Source organism: Puma concolor, chromosome E4 (genome assembly GCF_028749965.1).
Source record: "Puma concolor isolate L17-30 chromosome E4, mPumCon1.1.hap2, whole genome shotgun sequence".
Taxonomy (NCBI): Eukaryota; Metazoa; Chordata; class Mammalia; order Carnivora; family Felidae; genus Puma; species Puma concolor.
Genome location: NC_141683.1, coordinates 46336178 through 46360610, shown reverse-complemented (window position 1 = coordinate 46360610; position 24433 = coordinate 46336178). Strand labels below are relative to the sequence as shown.

General features: G+C 39.3%; 1 protein-coding gene across 1 annotated transcript in view; it reads right to left on the bottom strand.

The window, feature by feature from the left end:
* The window catches only part of CE4H1orf21 (chromosome E4 C1orf21 homolog), a 230421-nt gene that overhangs the window by 93506 nt on the left and 112482 nt on the right, over positions 1 to 24433 (bottom strand). The window contains exon 3 of the mRNA XM_086693884.1: positions 15311 to 15405. Within this exon, the coding sequence (XP_086550010.1) occupies positions 15311 to 15405 (95 nt within the window). The remainder of the gene's footprint in view (positions 1 to 15310; positions 15406 to 24433) is intronic.

The window sequence follows — 24433 nt, the reverse complement described above, 5'->3', positions numbered from 1 at the left end:
AGAAATATCCATGACAAAAACAAAAGCCACAAACATTTGGTAGCATGAGGTTTTGCTCTGCTGCAACTCCCGTGTTTTAAATGCTTTTTGTAGAATTTCCTTTTCCTCAGTTTTAAAAGTAATAAATGTTCACTAAGAAGGAAAACATTTTAAATACAGAAAGGAATTTAAAAAAGAAGAAGACTCTTCCACAACCCTGTGACCCAGAGAAACAACCTTTCCTCCACTCCTTTGATCAGTTAAAACCAACACCACTGTTCTGATTATCGAGTGTTGCCTAACAAACCACTACAACTACTCTTGTTGTTTATTCTTTAGATGCAGTTCATGATCTTATCACAAAACTCCTGCGTATATCACAACGCTGATATGGGTTCTGCTTACACAATCAGAGCCCTAGGACAACGTTTCTTAATGCTGATGTGATTTCTTGGTTTAAAACACACACACACACACACACACACACACACACACACACACACCCCCAAATGATGGAAAAGAAAACTGTCATGAAACAACAGGATAAAATTTAAATGAACAGATAAAACTAGAAGCTCAGTGAAATACAGTAGGAAGAGTACACTGTATAAATTTAATGATAATTTGATGACAAAGTAAAATTTTTAAACTAGAAGTTAATTTTCCATGGAAACCTATGGTATAAAAATAATTATAATAATTTTAATATTTTCAAATAAAATTCTAAAAACAAAACAGAGGAAGTTTTTAATAACCAACAATACATTTACAATAAAAGCTATTTTTTCTATTTCTCCCTGCAGGTACGTTTGTCTTTGCCGTAAAACAAAGCAAAATATCACACTATATTGCAAAAGTTTAGATGCAGAAGAGTCTTTTTTTAAACAGTAAAAAATTCACCACTGTTCCAACTCAGAAAATATTGTTATTATTAGTAGGTAAGTTCAATGTACTCCCAAACTGATGGATACTTTTAAGAAGTAACTTTTTAAAATAAATAAATTTATTTATTTACTTATTTATTTTTAGAAAGAGTGCACACACATGAACAAGCAGGGGAAAGGAGTAGAGGCAGAGGGAGAGAGAGATAGGGGGAGAGACAGAGAGAGAGAGAAAGAGAGACAGAGAGAGACAGAGAGAGAGAGAGAGAGAGAGAGAGAATCTTAAGCAGGTTCCACATTCAGTTTGGAGCTCAACATGGGGCTCGATCCCACAACCCTGGGATCATGACCTGAGCCAAAATCAAGATTTGCATACTCAATCAATGGAGCCACCCAGGCGTCCCAAGAAGTAACTTTTGAGAATATTTTCTACAACAACGTGAGTGAGACCAATAAGGTCCAGTTCAAAGAGTTTGTCTCCGCTCAATTATCTCATTTACAAGGCTACGAGCTGCCCTGAGGGTAAGGCAGGAACCTTGTAAGTTTTAACGCTCCTGGTCTACAACACTGAGTAAAAGGTGTTCTTCTTCAGGAGCTTGAAACCTACTGAATGACCCAAACCTTCTAGCAGCCAATGAAGTGATACTTGTCCAGCTGTGTTTACACATTTAATTAACACTGTTCGAATACATGATGAATACTTGAAAACTGTTTAAAAAATACTATTATCAGTTCTGTATCCTAATTGATGGAAGTGTAAATGTAAAACCTTGGTTTGCGAGCTCAATTCGTTCCGGAAACATGCTTGTAATCCAAAGCACTTGTATATCAATGCGAATTTCAAGAACCATTGGCTCAGTTGTGATCATGTGACACTCGGCGTCACTACTCGTATTGCAAGACATAGCTCATTTACCAAGTTAAATTTTATTAGAAATGTTTGTGCATCTTGCGGAACATTTGCAGAACAAGTTACTCACAATCCCAGGTTTTACTGTATATTCAAATGATATATTCACAGTGTGTACAGGATAGGTTCATCTTTTTTTAATTCCAGTATAGTTAACATACAGTGTTATATTAGTTTCAGGTGTATAAAACAGTGTACTCTTTAATCTCCTTCACCCATTTCACCCATCCCCCCACTCACCTCCCCTAGGAAAGGTCTATTTTTTTATACTTAATTAACTGTCATAATTTAGAAAAGTTTTACATTACAGACAGGTTGTGAAGATAGTCCATAGAGTTCCCATATACTGGACACCCAGTTTCCTCTATTATTAACACCTTACATGAGGATGGTACATTATTTACAATGAATGAAGCAACATTGATAAGATATTTCCTTAGTTTTTAGGTGGTGTCCTTTTTCTGTTCCAGGATCCCATCCAGGATGCCCTGTTACATTTGTTTTTCACATCTTCTTATGTTCCTCTTGGCTGTGACAGTTTCTCAGACTTTACTTGGTTTTGATGACCTTGATAGTTTTGAGGAGTACTGGCCAGGTATTTTGTAGAATGTCCCTCACGTGGGGTTTGTCTGATGTTTTTTTCTCATGATTATACTGAGGTTATAGGTGTTTGGAGGAAGACTACAGAGATAAAATGCCATTCTCATCATGTCATATCAAGGATACGTGCTACCAACATAACTTATCATTGTTAATTCTGATCACCTGGCTGAGGCAGTGTTTGTCAGGTTTCCCCACCATAAAGTTACCATTTTCCCCCATATCCATGAAGTATTCTTTCTAAGAAAGTCACCATGCACAGCCCACACTTAAGAAGTGGGAAGTGATGTTTTGCCTCCTTGAGGACAGACCAATACATAAGTGATTTGGAATTATTCTGCATAGGAAATTTACCAGTTCTTCTCTATTTATTTATGCAGTCACTTATATCAGCATGGAGTCATGGATATTTATTTTATGATTTGTATAAAGTAATAACATTGCATACTCTACTATATTATTAATTTTGTTGCTTCAGTTGTTTCTGCTCTGGCCATTGAGAGTTCTTTCAGTTGATTCTTGTGTCCCTGTGGCACACTCCATCATTGCATGTGTGTGTAAGTGTGTGCGCATGTTAGCACTTCCTAATTTTCTAGCACTACAAAATGCTCCAGGATCATCATATATATTCCCTAGCCCTATAATCAGCCATTTGTCAGCAATCAAGGAGTCCTGATTCCTTTTTTTTTTTTTTTTTTTTTTTTTCGAGAATGGTACTAGACACAAGATCTGGGTGGTGGGTATGCTCGTTGCTGCTGAGGTATCATTGCTCTTAGGTCCTCTCAGCTGACAGAGCAAGAAAATGTGCTCTCTACATGTGCACATCCATTTAGAGACACATGTATCTACATGTATATGCATATATGTATACAAATATGTACATGCTTACTTATGCATGTGTGTTTACACATCTATTAATGGTTCTACCCGTATCCATCTGTGTCTACATTAGGCTAAACATCAACTCACACTGATGTCTCCAACTCTGACCCCATTACCACAGGGTGCTTCTAGCCACTTCCTTTGTGTGTCCACAACCTCTCAACAGTGAGAAACCTGGCTCCGCTATTCAGCCACTGCAAATTAACTATAGTGGTTTTAGAGCTGTTAACTCTTAGCTCCACAGTACAGAGTATAGTGCTTACATAGGGTTACTTTTACTTACAGTCTTAACAGATTCCATTCATTTCCAAAGTTACTTAGGCCAGCACATTTTACCCCCACCACCTCCAGTGAGGTTATTTCATGTATTTGTCATACTATCACACTCCTTTGTCAGTCTACATTCGATGCTGGGATCTCCTGACACGTTTTTTTGTTTGTTTGTTTTTATTTTCAAACATTAAAGTTCACTCTCTTTGTTGTAGGTTTCTATGCGTTCTGACGAATGCAGTGTCATGTATATACCATTACAGTGTGCTACAGAATAGTTTCACTACCTTGGGGCACCTGGGTGGCTCAGGTGGTTAAGCGTCCAACTCTTGATTTCGGCCCAGGTCATGATCACAAGGTTCGTGGGTTTGAGCCCAGCGTCAGCTGCTTGGGATTCTCTCTCTCTCCCCCTTCCCTGTGCACTTACACACACACTGTCTCAAAATAAATAAACTCTCTTTTTTAAAAATAAATAAACTTTTTTTTTTTTTTTTTAGAGAATAGTTTCAGTACCTTAAAATATCCCCTGTGAACAGACTCCTAAATACAGAGAACAAATTGGTGGTTGCTAGAGGGGAGGGGAGTACGGGGGAATAGGTAAAATAGGTGAAGGAAATGAAGGGGTACCAATTTCCAGTTATAAGATAAATAAGTCACAGAGATAAAAGGTACAGCCCAGAGAATACAGTCAATAACACTCCAATACATTGTAATAACATTGTATAGTGACAGATAGTGGCTATGCTTCTCCTGATAGGCACCAAATACACAGAATTGTAGACTCACTGTGTTGTATACCTGAAACTCATAAAATGTATGTCAACTATACTTAAACAAAAACAACCCTGTGGTTCATGTAATCAACCTTCCTTTTCCCACAAACTCCTGGAAACTAAGGATCTGTTTACTATCTATGGTTTTGCCTTTTTCTGAATCATATAGGTAGAATCATATCTTTCAGGCCAGATTCTTTCACTTAGCAACATGCACATCAGATTAATGGCTTTGCATGGTTTGGTAGCTCATTCCTTTTTATCACTGAATGACATCCCATTACGTGGATGTGCCAGTCTGTTTACCCACCCATCGAAGGATATCTTGGTTGCTTCCTGTTTTTTGGTGATTATGAATCAAGCTACTAGCAATGTTCACGTGAAGGTTTCTGTGTGATCATAGTTTTTTTTTGTTTTTTTAAGATTTTATTTTTTTTAAGTAATCTCTACACCCAACGTTCAGCTTGAACTCACAACCCTGAGATCAAGAGTTGCACACTCTGTCAACTGAGCCAGCCAGGCGCCCTGCTCATAGTTTTTCAAATCACTTGGGAAAATATCCCAGGTCTGTGATTGCTGGACACATGTTAAGACTATGTTTACTTCTGTAAGAGATTTGAGTCCATACTGTTCAGAAAAAAATTATATTTCTATGTATATTAGACATAAAATTGTAGTCATTCTGTGATTTATGACTGATTTTATTTATTTTTATTCATTTCTGTATTTCCCAAGAATGTTTTAAAGTAATTCAGGCAAGTAGCACATAGATAATCATGGCAAAGTTCATCTAAAAAGTACAATTAGATAAGAGAATGACAGGAGTAAACCAAATCCAATCACTATGTACTGTTTATCTTGTTTCACAAGACCACCAGCTCCCAGCCGGCAGATTCTCTGATACGAGCTTACCCACTGTGAGTGTTAAAGTGTCACACAGACTGTGAAACATTTCACTGTAATGAGATTCTCTGTTCTTTCCCTACAGCTGGTGTTCCTTGACATTCCTTTTCGGGAGAAGTCAAGGAACCTGGCTTAGCATTTGAGAAACCCAGACTCCTGTCAGGGCTTCTGGGCTTCACTTCTGATAATGAACCTTCTGCTTTGTTTCTGAGACTAATCCTTACTTCCTTTTCTAGTTCCAATCAACAGATTCCTATCTTGTTTCTGGTCTAAGTGCCCTCAACTGTACAAATCCATAAAGTATTAAAAAAAAGGAGGGGGGGTTGTCTCCAATTAAGCAAGCCCTGAAGTGGTTTAGTATGAGAAAAAGTCTGTCAGTATATGAAAATCTATAGCATACCATCACATGCTGACAGGAACAAAAAAAATGGAGTCAGTTCATTACATTTTGGAAAATATCACTGCCATTATCAATTGTTTTAATTTTCAAAAAAGGAGGAAATTTGGCATCTCTTACCATAGAGAGCACTGAGGAAATAAATTAAATTCGACTTATTATGAACACAAAGCAGTTACAATGGCATCTTCGTATATTTATTATAATGTTGACAGGCTAAAACAATACCTCCTCCTCCCTCCAAAAGATGATGTATAAATTTTTTATGCCTGGTTATTTATTTCCATTTTTTCTGAATGACAGGTATAGAATCCATTGTTAGAATTACTAGGAACTTTTTGTTTATTTTTATTTTTAAAAATGTTTTTAATGTTCATTTATTTTTAAAAGAGAGACAGAGAGACAGAGCGTGAGTGAGGGAGGGGCAGAGAGAGAGGGAGACACAGAATCTGAAGCAGGCCCCAGGCTCTGAGCTGTCAGCATACAGCCCGACGTGGGGCTTGGACTCATAAGCCATGAGATCCTGACCTAGCTGAAGTTGGACACCCAGGCCTGATTGAGCCACCAAGGCACCCCACTAGCAACTTTTTAAAAACAAATCATGAGGTTGGCAAATCCTGTATCTCTCTTAATACTGGGTATTATATGCTCACAAATAAAGTCCACAAGAAGAGACACTTACCAAAGCCCGGACTCGGAAACATTACAGTGTCTTCTGCTACTCTCACCTCCAGGGCATAAATGATTCATTTTGAGTGAAGCTACCTCACTGAGTTTGCCAACTGATGAGTGAAACTTACAGGCTTTGGTTTTATTTTTAGCATCACACAGGAAATAAGAGAAATACGAACAACCTGCAGAAAAGGCACACCACAGTGTTTTTGTTCTAGATGCTCTAATAACGGTGGTGGAGCCTTTGATGGCTCTCCCAGTAGTCACTCATTTCCCCTCACTCTGCTCTTGTAACTGGGCCACTTGAGTAAAATATGCCCATGTTTCACTGAGATAAATAAATCCAGTGTCTAGAATGACCATGTGCACCAAACAGAATCAAGCTTTGAAGAGGGTTCCTTTCCACTTTCTGCATAAGTATCAGGGTACCGCTCTTGGAGAAGAGGCCAAAAATCTAACTCTAAGATACTGTGTGTGTTGGCTGTACTTTCCAGGGTTAAATGGGGAACGTTTCAGAGGGTACATTAGAAGCTATCCTTTACTGGGCCGGAGAAGGTCAAGAGTAACTATGTTCAACAACTTTTAGACAGCACCTTGCATCCAAGGAAAGCATATTTAAAAGCAATCACATTCTGCAACAATGCTGAGAAAAGGGAAGTCATTATCAACACCCTCGATCTTTAAATTAGAAAAGCAGAGGTCTGTTCTATTTATTCTGTAGTTACAAATGCTGCAAACTGGCTAAAGCATGCAGTTCTCTGTCAACCAGAAATTAATGTGACTGAAACAAAACAAAACAAAAATAATAAAAAAAAAAAACCCCAGCTGAAACACACCAACTAACCAAAACACTTCACAACATGCTCCATCAGCCTCTCCACCCACTCATTATTCGTGCCACGTCTCCATGCTTGGCTCATACCATTCTGTTGCTTGAAATCCCTTTCTCAGCCTCATCTGCCAATGAAAATTTGTTTCCATTCAAGGCCCTGCTGCAATTGTGAGCTCTGTGAATCTTCTCAGATATCTCAGGAAGGGTGCCCTATTCCATTCTGGTTCTCCTCAGTGACTTTAAGGGTCTCTATCCTCTAATACAGTGTGTCTGTCTCCTTGTTTCTTGAGAATTACAGACCTCATATTCTTTTCATGCCCAGACAGTGACTAGCTGCCAGTGAGAATTGAGTCCACTGAAATAGGGATTTATTCAAGAGATAGGATGTACCTGGACCCTACCACTGTGTTCACCTGCAACAGGTCAGTTCAGTGTATTAATATGGTAAAGAGAAAAGGCCATTTGAAATAAGATTTCAGTCATGTTTTGCTATGCCTAGCTTTCTGGATGATTGTAGTAGTTACTCTAAAAGCCATCTTTGATTCCTTGATTTCTGAATCTACTGAAGATACACTTTGATGCCCTTTCTTTGTGGGAGATTGAAGTGTGCTATGATGATGTATGCTGTGCCTTAACTGTGTTTCTATCATGGAATAGCAACTAACCTCAGGAATGCATCCAGGTGTCCTTTTAACTAGTATTAACAATAATCACTATAATTTGCATTGGTCTTTATGTCTAACAAAGCACTTTTGCGGGCATTCTTTTGTTCTCATAACATTCTGTTCCTGAATCAGGAACTGAGCTTCTGTTCAACACTTAAAACTCAGAAGGCTGATTCAACAAATTCCTCATCCTCAGAGAATTAAACTCTACTTCTGTTCTACTCTAAAACAAATCACCACAGTGCCAGAAGAATCTGTAAGACCTTGAATGTGCCTGGCTCAGCGCTCATGAGAAAGCTAGCTGGAAAAAGGACGTCTTCCAAGAAAGATGAAGAGGTAGGATTCTTCCCTCCGATTGCTTCTACACCACAACAAACATAACAAAAGAGTATCATACTATCCAAACCCTCCATTCACAGAAGCTGTTATTCCTTCAGGAAACTCAAAGGTTCCAGTGATGAACCTCTCTACTTATGTAGAAGAACAGAGGCTGATGTCAACATGATAAGCATGAGAGAAGAAGGAGCGAATGGGGTCTCTGAGTTAGAAGCAAGTGAGCTTGGGGGAAGGGTCTTGTGCTAAAGTGACTGTTTCTGAAACGGTACCAGGAAGAGGTTTCTCTTGTCTAAAATCAGATACCCTCAAACCACTCTCCATCCTCACTTTTGGTTTGGGAACCCTCAGCCCTACAGAATTTCCACAAACCAGAAATTCTCTACCTCTGGTCCTGATGTCCTCCCACAACCCACCCACTCTAGTGCCAGCCTGAGCTCCAATCCAACCGACACCTGGAAACAGGGTGGGGAGAAAGAAGAGGTGCTTCACAGAGCTGGACCCTCTGTCTGGAATATCAGCTTTCCTCTTGTTGGTTTATTTTACCTTCTTCTCAAGAGTGCTAGGAATGTTGAAATGACTTGGGAAATTGGGACAATTCAAAGTCATGGCCTTTTGCATTATTTGGTTTCTAAAAACAATTACTTGACCTTCCATTTGAGGATGAGCACTCACAGATAAACAGTCATTCCTGAGGGCACCCTAGCCCCTTACCGGGAACTGCTTCGGCTGGGGGGCAGGGCCACTTTCCAGTTTTGGCCAGCTGGAAACCACTGCTCTAAAGACAGCTCTCATTGGTTTCTGGAGCATTTCCTCTAATCAAAGGTGTCTCCTAATCTCCAGGTTTTTAATTCTGCAGCTGGATGCTCTGACATTTATTGGAAATGTAATGTACCGGAGATATGCATGGGCTCTCACAAGCTCAGCAAGCAGGAGGAGGATGCGGCCACACCTAAAGTTTGATTCCATTCTCCTTTCCTGCTAAGACATATTAGAACATTCTTTTCATATCGTCATTTGATTGTACTCAGGAAGTGGTGACTTAGACAAGCTTGCTTTAAATCAGTCCTCAACTCTATGGATAAAGATGAGGTCAACAGCTCTACCAACTATGACACAGATATTGGATAGAGAAGAATCTTCGCACTTATACAAAGATATCTGGAAATAATCAAAAAGCAATGTAACATGTGAAAATCTAGGAAATACATATCAAAAACAAAAACAAAACACCTCTCATAATCAAAGAATTTATCTCCTGAGGAAGATAGCTTAAGAAGGACAGATGTTATGGAAAATGAGATAATGTTTTAGCAAAAAGTAAGAGTAATCACTTTAAAACTAAAACTGGAATGTCTCTGATTAGTCAAGACATGTACTTTGGAGAAGGAAGGGCCTGAATACTGCCAAGTCTGGAGTAATTTAGCTTTAAATTATTTATATGCAGAATGGTTAACCTACACAAATAAAGCTGGATGATCCCTGAGCTTTCTTCTGCTCTTTTTCTGACAACAAAACTGAGGATGCTTAAGATAATGAGAAAACGACATAATCCCACTTATATTACAGATTCCCAGGTAGTTAAAATCGGAGTTTTGTTATTATCATTCCCCTTTTAAAAATTAATTTCAAATCACACAAATAATGTACTCATATTTTCTTTAAGAAAAACACTAAGTTTAAGGGTAAAAAAAAAAATCCCCTTTTACCACCACGTACAATTCTTTCTCATCCTTCCTACATAATCCAGCTCCACTGCTACCACTAGCCAGCAATGGCATTTTCTATGCCAGAAACCATGCTAAGAGTTGACAAGCATATCTTATTTAATTTTCACAACTTCCTGCTAAGGTGAGTTCACTTAGTATTCCCACTTTCCAGAGGAGGAAACTGAGCTTTGGCGTGTGTACATCCCCCATTACTCAGGTACCCACTGTTAATAGTCTGGAACACATCCACCCTGGGTTTTTTATGAATCCCTATACATCTATGAATATTCACTGAAAATGTAGAGTGTTGCTGTTTTGTTTTACTAAAAATCTGAAATGGTATCATACTATACATACGCAGTCTATGCTTTGCATGATTTTTCCATGACTGTTCATAAAACTCTAACTCATTCTTTTCTAATTGCCTTCTAGTATGTACAGCTATACCATTCTCCTACTGACAAGAAGACAGGTTATTTTCAGTTTTTCAATAGAAATCATGCTATAGTGAACAGTCTTGTGTAAGCTGCCTCACGCACATGGGCAGCTGCTTTGGGTGTATACCAAGATGTGGAAGTGCTGGGTCAGGGGTGTGCATGTTTACATTTTAACAGATAAGCTACATTGTCCTCCAAGATGTCTGCCACTAGTATGTGAATACAGATTTTCCTCCACCTGTGCCAGAAACTGATGTTATCAGACTTCAAATTTTTGCCAGTCTAAGGAATCATGTTTTAATTTGCATTTCCCTGATTGAAATAAAAGTTATATTAGGCAATACCATCCGGACTGGTTATTAAATGGCAAAGTGAGTTAAAGCAGGGCAATGTAAAAATGTATATATACATTAAGCATACGATTTTATTTTAAAATACATAGATGTTCATTTCCTCTCCCATCTTCTGATGTAGGAACAAGGCTTCTCCTTTATGTAAAGGAAGCACAGACAGAGGGTCCACATGTACTTCCTATACTAACCACACCCTCTTAATGCACGTCCAAGATTCTCTGATTTGGTTTCTTAATTGAAATGAGAATGTAAAGACCTTATGAAATAATGTGAGTGCAGAATTGAATTTAGTTTAACAGCAAGCTTTTTAGTAACGTGACTTCATCAAGACTTTCTAAAGCACTGGCTTTAATTTTCAATGAAACAGCTCTCTTTCACACTTGTGTTTCAGTGGTTTACATATTACTTAACTCAATTACATAATTACAATGACACTCAACCAGTATAAACAGATTTGGGAACCATCACCCTGGCTCTTGGGAAACACAATGAACTGAGGAGAGCACAAGCACAGAGGTGTTCTAGCCAGTAGCCCATGAGCCATCCGGGTGAGCACGCCGTGGGCTGCAGTCAACATCTTTCAGAGAGGGATCTAATTAGGAGTCTTCTAATGCAGGGAGTTGGATAAGAAGAGAGTATCCACTGTACCAATGACGTGGAACATCTTTTCATATGTTTAGTTTACTGCCCAGTATCTTCTACTGTGAGCTGTCTGTTCATTTCATTTACCTGTTTTTTCTCATGGATTATCTTTTTCTGAATTATTTATAAGTGTTCTTTATAAATCTCAGACATTAATTAATCTTTTGCCTTTAATAGGTCATAAATATTTTCTCCCGGGCTGTTGCCTACCTACCTATTAACTACTTTTTTGTAGTTACTCTGTTTTACGGGAAGTATTCAATTTTGATCTAATGAAATAAACTACTTTTCTTTCTTCTTAGCTTTTGCTTTCTAGGTCTTGTTTAAGAAAACCTCCCTTGGCTAAGAATCTAAACATATTTTTTCTATGTTTCTTCTAATACTGGAGTAATTTTGTTATTACCAAGCTCTAGATGAAGAACTCAAAGTTGAGAAGTTTTAGATGTTTGACCAAAATTATAAAGCTAGAAACAACGAAGCTAGGATCTATACTGATCTGCATCTATATATAATCTTCAAAGGCAAAGCAACAACTTCACATCACCTTCTTGAAGAAGGAATTAAAATCTGAAAAAAGGAAAGTGGACGTTGTGGATGTCTGACAATGCTGAAAATTGGGATAGATGCACATCTTCATATTGGGAATACATAAATGGTTGACATAGAAATGATTCATCATCACCCTCAGAAAAGCAGCACAATTTCCTCCACCCACAGAAACTGCAGCCAAAGTGCCCGAGAGGGCCACCACTTTGGTTTAGGCTCATTGTCTCTTGATAAGCTGTTATAAACGATCTCCAGCCATGGCTCCCCACACCAATCCACGTTACACCTACAGCTGCTGCATAAACTTTCCTGACTCATAATCTCAGTCTGCCAATCCCTTGCTTCATTCAAATCTTCAAAGGCTCCCGATGATCCACTGAATTAATTTCAGACCTCTCAGCTGGCCATCAAGGCTCCATATAATACTCCATTTACATTTTGATTGTAATTTCCTGCTGCTGTCCTACTGACACCTTCTCTTCTTTCCTCCCACTCCCCAAACAGGACCACGTGCTTATGAAATACACCTTGCATTTTCAATCTCTGTCACTTCTGCCTGGGGCAGTCTCTGTCATTCTATCCTCAAGACCCACTGCAAGCACCAGCTCTTTTGTGAAGTAGGTCCTGACACCCCAACAGACAACTCTGCCTCCTTTGATATTGGCAGTACTTTGTATTGTCTTCTCAGAACCAATCTTGCTTGCTTGCTTGGTTGATTTATGTATTTATTTACGTATTTAATCCAGTTTTATTTATAGTCATTTGGTATCTACCTTGTGTACTACCATATAAGGACCTTAAGGTAAGGGTCAGTGGTTTCTTTATTTTGTGCTTTTCTGCAGAGTCTAGTACGGAGCCTTGTACCCAGGAGGCAATCAATAAAATATTTGTTGGAATTGAACTGTTCTCTCAACTTTACTATAAGCTCTTTAAGAACAGTGACTTTAAGTATTGGTATGTCTCTTGATACAAATAAGGGCCTTGTACATAATAGGTGATTAACACATATTTGCTTCAATAACTTCATAGTTCCGGAGCAAGATTTTTCAAAATACATGTAATACTGGCATTAACCTAAAGTATTCATTTAGAAATCTCTCACCAAGTAACATAAAACAAAAAGGAAAGAAACACTGACCCTAACATTCTTTTCCTTCTATTTTATATGATAATGCCTAACTCTCACTAGATGCTTATCACGTGCCAGGCACTGCACTCCAAGCCTTGACAAAGATCATCTCATGTAGCACCATGAGGCACTGCCTTTGTCTCCACTTGACAGGCAGGAAGGTCAGAGACATGAAGTAACTTGACCCCACAGTGAGCAAGGGACAGAGTTGAGATTTGAACCCAGGCAGTTTCTGCCTCCAGAGCCCATGGTCGTCAGTCACCATCATGCCACACTACCTGGACTGAGTTTGCTCAGCCCCTTAATTTTAACACCTTGAGTAAAACAAAACAAAACAAAACAAAACAAAACTTTTAAAAATACTAGAAACAAGAACTTCTTGTCTTTTAGATTACTTTAATGGATGGAGGAATAAAGGATCATTAAACCTATTTCATCCACCTCAATGTAAGCTTCAAATTTAGGAGGCCATTACTTTTCTCAAATAACATGCATGGTCCATACTCTATGATGTATCCCAAAGGATGGAGTAGGTGACAAGAGAATATACTACCAGTTAACTGAAAAAAAAAGCATTTAATTTTGGAAAGCAGTCTAGAAATGTCAGAATCAAAGATAACCATTTATTCCCCATTCTTTCTGCAAGTCTTTACACAACTGAAAGCTCTTCTTGGTGGTCTGGACTCTGACCGGCTGGCAGAAAAGGGGTGGGGGGTTGTCACAGATAGTCTACAAGTAAAAAAAAAAAAGCAGCCAGGAATTTCTCTCTTTTTGAATTTTCATTCAGTCTGCATAGAAAAGCACTCACACCAATTCTGGCCAAGTACTGGAAAAGAATATAGTAGGCACCAAAATGTTGAGAGACTGAAATTAGAGAGAAGGAAAAATCTATATTGGCTTTCAATCTGAGGGCACAGTGAGGAAATCACAAGCTGTAAGACAGAAGCTGTTGCTTCCCTTAGGACTTCAGAGATACAAGCACGCTAAGCAGGGATGGACTCTAGTGTTAGATCCAAAGAACAGCCAGACTGGTCACCAGGGTCTCTTTAGCCTCCGGTGGAAACATTAAAAATGAGATTTATAACTCAGCCTGGAATTACGTGAAGCAAGGACAGAATCTGACTTTTAGCAAAATAAAGTAGAAAAATGACCACTGATGCTTCAACTACTAAGGTCTTCTATTTATTCAAAGTTAGAAAAAATTCACGTAAAGTCTGATCAGAGTAACTTCCATGCTTGGTCATAGCTACTGTTTTCTGGATTTAAGTGTTAATGTTAAAATATACCACAGGTGTGATGAATCTCTGTGACTTAAGCAATATCTTAAAATCCAAGTCCCATTTATGAAGAAAAATTTGATTACAGAATATTTTCACTTTTTAAAAATGATCTAAAATATTCAGTTGTTGACAGCTTCAGTATTTCAAGTTGTAGTTCAGACGTTCAGAAAAGAACAGAGGAGAAAGAATTAGCCCATTATTTTCATTAGTGTGTCATGGAAAATGACAGCGTGAAACACCCCTACGCAGTGACCAACTCCCTCTGCTGTAGCCAAAATCATAAAAACGAAAACAAAGCACATAATGGAAAAAGGAGCTGAAGTCAAGCAAAACATTATATGACGTTTCCACCGTCTTAAAAATACATCCACTCAAACATGAAAAACATAGCAAATAATTAATCTCCAAATAAAATATAAAAACAATTTTGCTCTAACACAATGGAGTAAATGCATATCCTTAACAGTTTGTTACCTCTTTTAAGAAATCAGATAATATGGCAATTGACTAAATGTTTTTATAGAGATGGAATATTAAGGTGTAATATGTATACTGATTCACATGAAAGAAGGAGACTCCTAATTTCCTGTTTCAGATCATTACAATTCTCACATTAACTCAAAAGCCCCAATACCTTTAACACTGTGAACATGATGTGCTGACTATTTTGATAGAGACCTATCTTAAAAGTACATCATTTTCTTCTCAAAGGCAACGTTATGAACAACACTCCATGTCCAGAGTCATGAAGCTTAGCCGTTCATTCTGAATGGGTCAGAGCTAAAGACGTGGAAAAGAAGAAAAAAAATATATTGGTCCTCCCTCCATAAATCTCAATCTGACTTTACGCCTTTTCCTTTAAATTTAAACACTTTAAGACACTACTAATTTTGCAGTATTTCCCCTGGAGTATTCTCCATCAAGATTAAAGAAAGGCTATTCAGAAATGTACAGGATACAGAAGTGATGCTTGCCACTTCCAGGCAAGCTATAAATAGCAATGGCGTTTTCAAGAAATCTTGTGCCAGCGTGTAAGTTACAATTTAAACATGCAGTGCAGATTTTATTACAATGGTGTCACCAAAATTCATTGTTACGTGAGCAATTCGATTCTTACCAAGTTTTCTTGGTTCCTGGCTGCTATTTTCTGCTCCTCTTCTGCCCCATTTTTCATGTATTTGACCTCTTCCACCGGTTTGATCCTATACTCGTCTGAACACCAAAAAAAGAAAAGACATTTTATAACTTTCTCACAATGGTAAAAAAAAAAAAAAAAAAAAAAAGCGTCAGTGAGAAAAGCCCCCAATAGCATAATTTGTTAGAGCCTTTTCCTGCAGCCTTTATTATGTGGTACATTTGGAACAATCTGGAAGACCCTTAACCAGCCTCTTTTTACGAGGTGCTCTCTTCTGCCTACTGGGAAGAGCTCAGCGCCATGAAGGCAGCTAATAAACGTGGCACTGCCTGGTCCTTTCACAGACAACCAATGGCAGCAGAGAAAACAGGTTATTCCGTCTCTAAAGACCATCTGGAATCTGTACACACCAGGGCATACCACATAAGGGTCTAAAGGAAGATTTTTTTCCCCATGAGAACATCAGTTCAAACTGCCTGTGGCAGCAGTATATTCACACCTTAATTTCTCTCTTTTGGAAAAACAAAGTATTGTTTAAGACTAAAGAGTTTAATTGATCAACAAATAGGTACAAACACTAGAGAACTGAGATTTTCCTATTTGTGATCCCTATATTAAACATGGAGCAGTCTGCAATGACTTCATATGCTACACACACGTGCACACAGACACACACACACACACACACACACACACACACACACACAACTTTGATCTCTCCATAAAGTCACATGCATATAGAGCTACACTATCCAATGGACCTAACAGGTGTATCACTCAAGGCTGGAGAGGTAGTGGGCCCCTAGGTAAAGGGATCTAGACTTCCCAACAGCCAGGGAGGGAGTACAATAAACCTCAATCTCAATGTATATCACAGGACAAACTCTAGACGACATGTAGCTAAAGCTCTCCTCCAGGGCAAGTGGTAATGCCGATGATGTTTTCATCAGATTCCTGTCAACAGGAAATGACTGGGGCACCCTAAGGTCCAAATAGGCGTGACTTTGAGTCAACCCATTTGTCGGAAAAAAAAAATCACAGAAACTGTGCAAGTGGAAAATTACACCAATCAACAAACTGATGATTACCTAGCATATGGCAAGGAATAATGTCTCTGATGGTCCACCTGAAAGACAGATGTTTATCTCTAAGAAAGTCTGTATTTCAGTTCATGAAGTTATAATATATTTTCTTATTGCTTATGATCAATTTGATACAATGACTGTCTTCGTATGTGATTTCCTGCCTTATTATTTAAAGTACCATTTTCCATCTAATGTCAGGTTTCCTCACACTACCCCTTCTCACACTACTTCCAAAGATGTTTGCTAAAGTAACATTTTCCCAAGTAATTATACTGTTCAAATGTTTCTCAATATTATCATCCTTATGAAGGTAGTATATTTGCATGTATCTGAATAAAGATTCCATGTTCATGATTAAGCTAATTGTTTTTTCCACCTGACAATTCAAGGTAGTTATTGATTCTGCTTCTTTCTTAAAAAAAAAAAAAAAAATGAGAAAGACCAGTGTGAGGTTACAGTAATGAACCTTTCAGGAATACTGAGTCCCAATGGATTATTAACAAGTTAATCAGTGGACTCTGATCCACAATCACCATACAGAAGAATTTCACATTCCAACTTGGTATTAAAAGAAAAAAAATGAAAGTAAATTAACAAAACAGACACATTTAATCAAGGATTACTTACTAAGAAGTTAGAAAAGCACTTGGTTAATTACCAAAAAAAAAAAAAAAAAAAGACATTGACAAATTATGCCTCCAATACAATTACACAGAGATAAAAATAAAGGTTAAAAAGTAAAAGTTAGAGATGAGCCTTCTTAACTTCAGTTTGGGATGTTAATATTTATAAACTATGGTTCACTTGGATAAATACTAACAATTTAACAACTAAATTGTGATCTTAAAAAAAATTTTTTTTAATGTTTATTTGTTTTTGAGAGAGAGAAAGAGGGAGGAAGGGGCAGAGAGAGGGGGGAACAGATAATCCAAAGTAGGCTTCGTCCTGACATCAGAGAGACTTACGTGGGGCTCGAACTCACCAACCTTAAGATCACAACCTGATCTGAGGTCTGATGCTTAACCAACTGAGCCGCCCAGGCACTCCCTAAATTGTGATCTTAATTGCTTATGGTGAGTCTCTAATTATTTATATATAAATTACATACACACACATTTTTTTTAACATAATTTTTGTAGATTTCTATGACTTTGTCTATAGTACCTTAACTCTCAGGTGACACAATGAAGAAAGCACAACATTTGAGGACCTAAGCAGAACCTTCTGAAAGATGGTACTTTGCGCACCACACAGCGAAGCGTCTGTTCTAGAGAAAATCCGCCCTTGCCTTGTTTCCTCCTCTCCATCCACCAAGCCACCACAGCCCACCATCCACAATCTCTGAGCAGTCCAGCAATATTCAGTCTTCATTTGCTTTTTATCCCTCCAAGGAATGCAACTGAATTGAAAGCAGTAGACAAACTATTAATATTTTCCTAATATTTTTCTTCAGTGAAATGGGAAAGCCGCTGGCTACATGACTTTCAGAGCAGCATTATCCCCAACATAGGCTTTTTTTTTAAACACCAAGGCAGAATCATCACCAATTCAGAAAGAGGATAGGTTTTTAGTGTCTCATTAACAACCACAGCTGGCCAGCCAATGGTGGATACGACTGGATACAAAGAAAGAAAAAAACACAGAGCCACGACTACAAAGCCGGACCTATCATTATTACTTACACAACACACTGCATAAAATCCGTTGTGGTATAAAACAAAAAAAGCCAGCGAGACCTTTAGATAAACCACAATTTGTACAAAACAAATACTTAAAAATGATTTGTTAAATTTCTCAAAGGCTGGTGCTGGGAATGAGGATGTCCATCTGGAAACAGACAACTCATCAACAAACGTGTCACACATTTCCATGGCGATGCAGCCGTCAGGAGTGGCACTCGCCAACAAGCCTCTGTGCAGACGAATGGAGTATTTCGGGTTCTGACAGTGAAACAGCCAAACAAAAATCCAGTTTTCCTTTTGTTTAAGGCACAGGGGAATCAATGTGGGATTCTGGGTCCCCTTAATCAAGCCCCACCCTAGAGGCAATTAGCACAGCCACCGGTATAAGCCAGAGAATCCTGGCAGCAAAATAATGTGCCAACTTGATTAAGAGGAGGGACAAGTAGGACCATCTTCCTCTGGCTCCCTCGCACCTGTTCACAATTTTTCTTTTCTTCCTGTTGATCTTGTCAGGTGGCCTATTAAAATGCACGTCGGGAACAGTAGGCTGATGCCCCGTTCGGAACCTGCTCCCCTTCTCTCTATGTAAACAGTCGCAAGCTGTGCTAGTCAAAACAGATCTGGGGTAAAAGCAACGCGTTGGTGATATTTTTAGCATTTTATTCCCCAGATTACATCAGAGTGGGGCCGGATTGTTTTCATGGCAGCTCCAACATCAAGAAACACAGTTTCCCACCAAATCTCTGGGCTTCATTTTTGATGTACAGTATATCATATACACATGTATACAATATTACAGTTTTTAGAGCTAGGAAGGGATCAGCTGGCTGGACTTGCTTTAGGCAGTATAGAATCACCCCATTTTCTGGATCCTGTCAATTCTTCCATTATCAACAACTCACTGGTCCTACCCCAGTTCTTCCAAGCTTTGCTATAAGGTTACCTTTATAATCAATGACACTGGCTTTAAAATGAGCCAGTTAGATGGAGATAAGTGCTGGAGGGAGCTTACAATGCCAGAATTATTTTAAAAAAAGTTAAGTTTTCATAAATGGATACATTAGATGGGGAAGGAAGAAAAGCAGAACGCCATATATGCTACTCTCTCTGGTCAGAAGGGTTCTCACAGTTGTTTACTAAAATGGTGAAATCTGCATCTACTTTCATACCTTCTCACCCAGTCTTGTTTTGACCAATGACACATATGTGATAACAAGTTTTTTTTTTCCCAAGACTGTTCCAATTCCATAAATTCTGTGTGAATGTCCTCATATTAAAGATGTCCAACATCTGGGCATTTTAACTGAATGCTCTGAATTGCCTCTTCATCCCCAATCTGCACGAAGATTCTCTGGTAGACTATTATTATATGCTTAGGAAAATACGAGAGCTTGGGAAAGGCATTACAAGAATATTTACAAACATAAGGCAATGAAAGGGGAGAAACTATCCTACCTTATAGCATGTATTTGTTCCCCCTGGGTTCCTCCCATTGAACAGCCTGTCTCCCAAGCTAACTAAATTTGAGCCTTAAAATCCCAGCACAACTTCAAATTCTTGCCTAGGACCTTTATTTCCTTAACTTGGTAGGATTTTTCAGGGGACAAGTATTCACCTGGCTAAAAGCTCAGTTAGCTTCTAGAGCTGGAATCCCTAGCCATATGACACCTTTCTGTGTCTTGATTTCTTCACTCGTAAGATGTGAGTATTGCCAGTACCTAATCTCACACAAAGTCACATGAAGTAATACATGTGCCTAGTCCATAGTAAAGACTCAATAAATGTTAGCTGCTGCCTTAGCAAACTCTGGTTCTGCCAGTAATACTATTGCTAATGTACAAAATCCATCAAGGTATAAAAAGAAAAAGCATAATACAAACATCAGTAATTAACCAAAAATTGTGACTTAACTATGTTAACAAATGAGGACAGAGGAATTAAGAAGGGGGCTTATCATCCATAATAAGCCTTACTATTTTTTTTAGCCATGTGATATATTACTTTAGTCAAAACACCAATTAAAGTACCATATTACTTTATTTATTTTTTTTTCAACGTTTATTTATTTTTGGGACAGAGAGAGACAGAGCATGAACGGGGGAGGGGCAGAGAGAGAGGGAGACACAGAATCGGAAACAGGCCCCAGGCTCTGAGCCATCAGCCCAGAGCCCGACGCGGGGCTCGAACTCACGGACCGCGAGATCGTGACCTGGCTGAAGTCGGACGCTTAACCGACTGCGCCACCCAGGCGCCCCAGTACCATATTACTTTAGTTAAAATAATTTTTAAAGAATAAATTTTATGACTGGGAAAAGAAAAGCGATCATAGGGGCGCCTGGGTGGCTCAGTCGGTTAAGCATCCGGCTTCGGCTCAGGTCATGATCTCACGGGTTGTAAGTTCGAGCCCCATGTGGAGCTCTGTGCTGATAGCTCGGAGCCCGGAGCCTGCTTTGGATTCTGTGTCTCCTCCTCTCTCTCTGCCCCTCCCCTGCTCATGCTCTCTATCTCTCAAGAATAAATAAACTTGAAAATTTTTTTTTCAAAAAAGAAAAGAAAAGCGATCATTATTTAAGTGAAATCAGGGGTACAACAAAATAATGCTCCCTCTATCCTCTTTTATATCCTCACTCAGTGATTGCCTTTGGGACAGCCTCAGCATAGCCTACCTTGAGGGCCAAGAGTGAACAAGAAAGATTCCAATTCAGAACAGACAAAATGATTGTTTTAGAGCAAGAGCAGTAGAGGCAGCTCTAAAAACTACCCTTTTCTGGGAGGACAAAGAGGAGGACTCTCTAAAACTACAAGCCAAAGATGGATAGATGGGTCAACCGCTTTAGGAAAATGTGGGTTCTCACTCTGGGGGGCTCTAGCTCATCAGCTGTTCCCGCTTCCATCCGTTTTTCATTCAACAAACAGCAATTAACATGCGTTGTGTGCTAAGCCCTGGTCTTTCTTCGGGGGTCACCAGATGCAGTCCACTACATAGACTACATGCCTGCACATAGTCTCTGGCACACACAAGGTATTTAATAAAACTTTCTCAAAAAAGAGAGAATAAACACAGAGAGCTGACTTTAGTTCATAAATGAATGAATGTTTCCCCTAATCAGTGAGTGCTTTTAGTCCTGTTTGTCTCAGGGGTCCATCTTTTTTTTTTCCCCTGCTAGATTCTCCAAGGAAGGAAAAGGATCTCTAAATGGGAAAAAAAAAATCCTATTCTTTGCATTTTTTTGCACACAAATGCAATGGGTGTGAAACTGCTCTTTCGAGTCTACCTCTGGTCTATGGATGTACTCCATGTGGCATTCTTAGCTGAGCTCTGAGGCACACCTCAGACGTGGTGCAGGTTTAGTTCCACACCACTATAATAAAGCAAATATTGCAATAAAGGGAGTCAAATACATGCTCTGGTTTCCCTCTACATTTGGGATTACATTTACATATACTGCAGTCTATTAAGTCTGCAATAGCATTATGCCTAAAAAATCTGTGTACATATCTTAATTTAAAAATACTTGGGGCGCCTGGGTGGCGCAGTCGGTTAAGCGTCCGACTTCAGCCAGGTCACGATCTCGCGGTCCCTGAGTTCGAGCCCCGCGTCGGGCTCTGGGCTGATGGCTCAGAGCCTGGAGCCTGTTTCGGATTCTGTGTCTCCCTCTCTCTCTGCCCCTCCCCCGTTCATGCTCTGTCTCTCTCTGTCCCAAAAATAAATAAACGTTGAAAAAAAAAATTTTAAAAATACTTTACCTGTAACATTTTCTGCTAGGCCCATGGAGTACAGTGGATATCAAATTGTTTTGATATCAGAAATAATTAAGGAATAATAATTTTAGATCATTTTCAAAAACAGCCACCCATGTATTTCCTACAATTTGACTTCTAGGACCCTAACGTAAAGAAACTGGAACCCAAAGATTACAGGTGAAGTCCGTATTCAGTTGGAGACCAAAGAAGCTGAAAGAACTGTGGACTGACAGTGACAAATGTGGACTGAGCCGAAGTTCTTTTCAAAAGGGCTATTTTGAGGGGCGCCTGGGTGGCGCAGTCGGTTAAGCGTCCGACTTCAGCCAGGTCACGATCTCACCGTCTGTGAGTTTGAGCCCCGCGTCGGGCTCTGGGCTGATGGCTCAGAGCCTGGAGCCTGTTTCTGATTCTGTGTCTCCCTCTCTCTCTGCCCCTCCCCTGTTCATGCTCTGTCTCTCTCTGTCCCAAAAATAAATAAATAAACGTTGAAAAAAAAAAATTAAAAAAAAAAAAAAAGGGCTATTTTGAAGATTATGATTCTGAATTTGAAGGCACAATGGTGACTGGCGGTGGAAGGAACCACATGTAAAATTCCTTCAATAAAAATGTGTTAACTTAAAAAAACAAGAAATAGAAATAAGAGTACTTTAGTGCTAAAAAATGCTAACCATCATGTGAGCTTCTAGCAAGTTGTAATCTTTTTACTAGTGGAGGGTCTTGCCTTGATGTTGACGTTGGCTGACTGATCAGGGTGGTGGCTGTTGAACATTGGGGCATCTGCGGCAGTTTCTTAAAATAAGACAGCAATGAAGACTGTCACAGCAATGGAATATTTCTTTCATGAACAATTTCTCTGTAGCATGTTTGATGGCATTTTACCCACGGGAGAACTTCTTTCAAAACTGGTCTCAATCCTCTCCAACCATCTTTCGCTGCCATTTCAACAATCTCCAAGGCATCTTCACCAGGAGTAGATTCCATCTCAAGAAACCACTTTCTTTTGCTTATCCCTCAGATGCAGCGCTTCATCAGTTCAAATTTGATCATGAGATTGTAGTAATTCAGTCCCAGCTTCAGGCTCCACTTCTAATTCTCATTCTCTTGCTATTTCCACCAAATCTGCAGTTATTTCCTCCACTGAAGTCTTGAAGCCCTCCAAGCCATCCATGAGGGTTGGAATCACTTCTTCCAAACTCCTGTTCATGTTGATATTTGGACCTCTTCCCGTGAATCACAAATGTTCTCAGTGGCATGCAGAATGGGGAATCCTTTCCAGAAGGCTTTCAACTTACTTTTTCCAGATCCATCAGAAAAGCCACCTATGGTAGCTATTGTGCTACAAAATGTATTTCTTAAATAATAAGACTTCAAAATCAAAATTATTCCTGGTCCACAGGCTGTAGAGTGGACACTGGTATTAGCTGGTGTAAAAACAACATTAATCTCATTTTATGTCTCCATTAGAGCTCCTGGGTGAGCAGGTATATTGCTAATGAGTAATGAGTGGTAATATTGTGGGGAAAAAATATTGAGCAGATCTCAACAATGGGCTTAAAATATTCAGTAAACCACACTGTAAACAGATGTGCTGTCATCCAAGATTTGCTGTTCCACTTCCAGAGCATGGGCCAAGTATATTTAGCATAATTCTAAGAGCTGAGGGTTTTCGGAATGGGAAATGGGCACTGGCTTCCACCTCAAGCCACCAGCTGCAAGGGCCCCTAACAAGAGAACCAGCCTGTCCTTTGAAGCTTTGAAGCCAGACACTGACTTCTCTCTAGCTATGAAAGTTCTAGATGGCATCTAGAAAGTTTTTGTAGGCATCTCGAAGGCTGTCACATCCATGCTGGAAATCTATGGTTTAGTGCAGCCACCTTCCTGGATTATCCAGCTAGACCTTCTGGAGAACTTGCTGTAGCTTCTACATCAGCACCTGTGGCTTCATCTTGCACTTTGTTACAGAGATGGCTTCTTTCCTTAAACCTTATGAACTAGCTTCCGCTAGCTTCCAACTTTTCTTCCGTAGCTTCCTCACCTCTCAGCCTTCACAGAATTGAAGAGAATTAGGGCCTTGCCCTGGATCCGGTTTTGGCTTAAGGGAAGGTTGTGGCTGGTTTGATCCTCTATGCAAACCACTAAAACCTCCTCCATATGGGCAACTAGTCTACTTCACTTTCCTATCATTTGTGTGTTCACTGAGGTAGCACTTATAATTTACTTCAAGAACTTCTCCTTTGCACTCCCAACATGGCTATTCGGTACAAGTGGCCTAGCTTTTGTGCTTTCCTCCCTAAACTTCAACATTTCTAGCTTTTGATTTACAGTGAGAGACGTGTGACTCTTCCTTCCACCTGAACACTTAGAGGCCACTGCTGGGATATCCACTGCCCTAATTTCAATATTGTGTCTCAGAGGCTCGGGAGGCCTGAGGAGAGGGAAGGAGATGGGCGAACGGCCAATGAAGCAGTCAGGACACACACAACATTTATCAATTAAGTCACCATCGTATATGGGTGTGGCCTGGGGTGCCCCAAACAGTACAATAGTAACATCAAAGATAACTGATCACAGGTCATCATACAAGTATAATAATA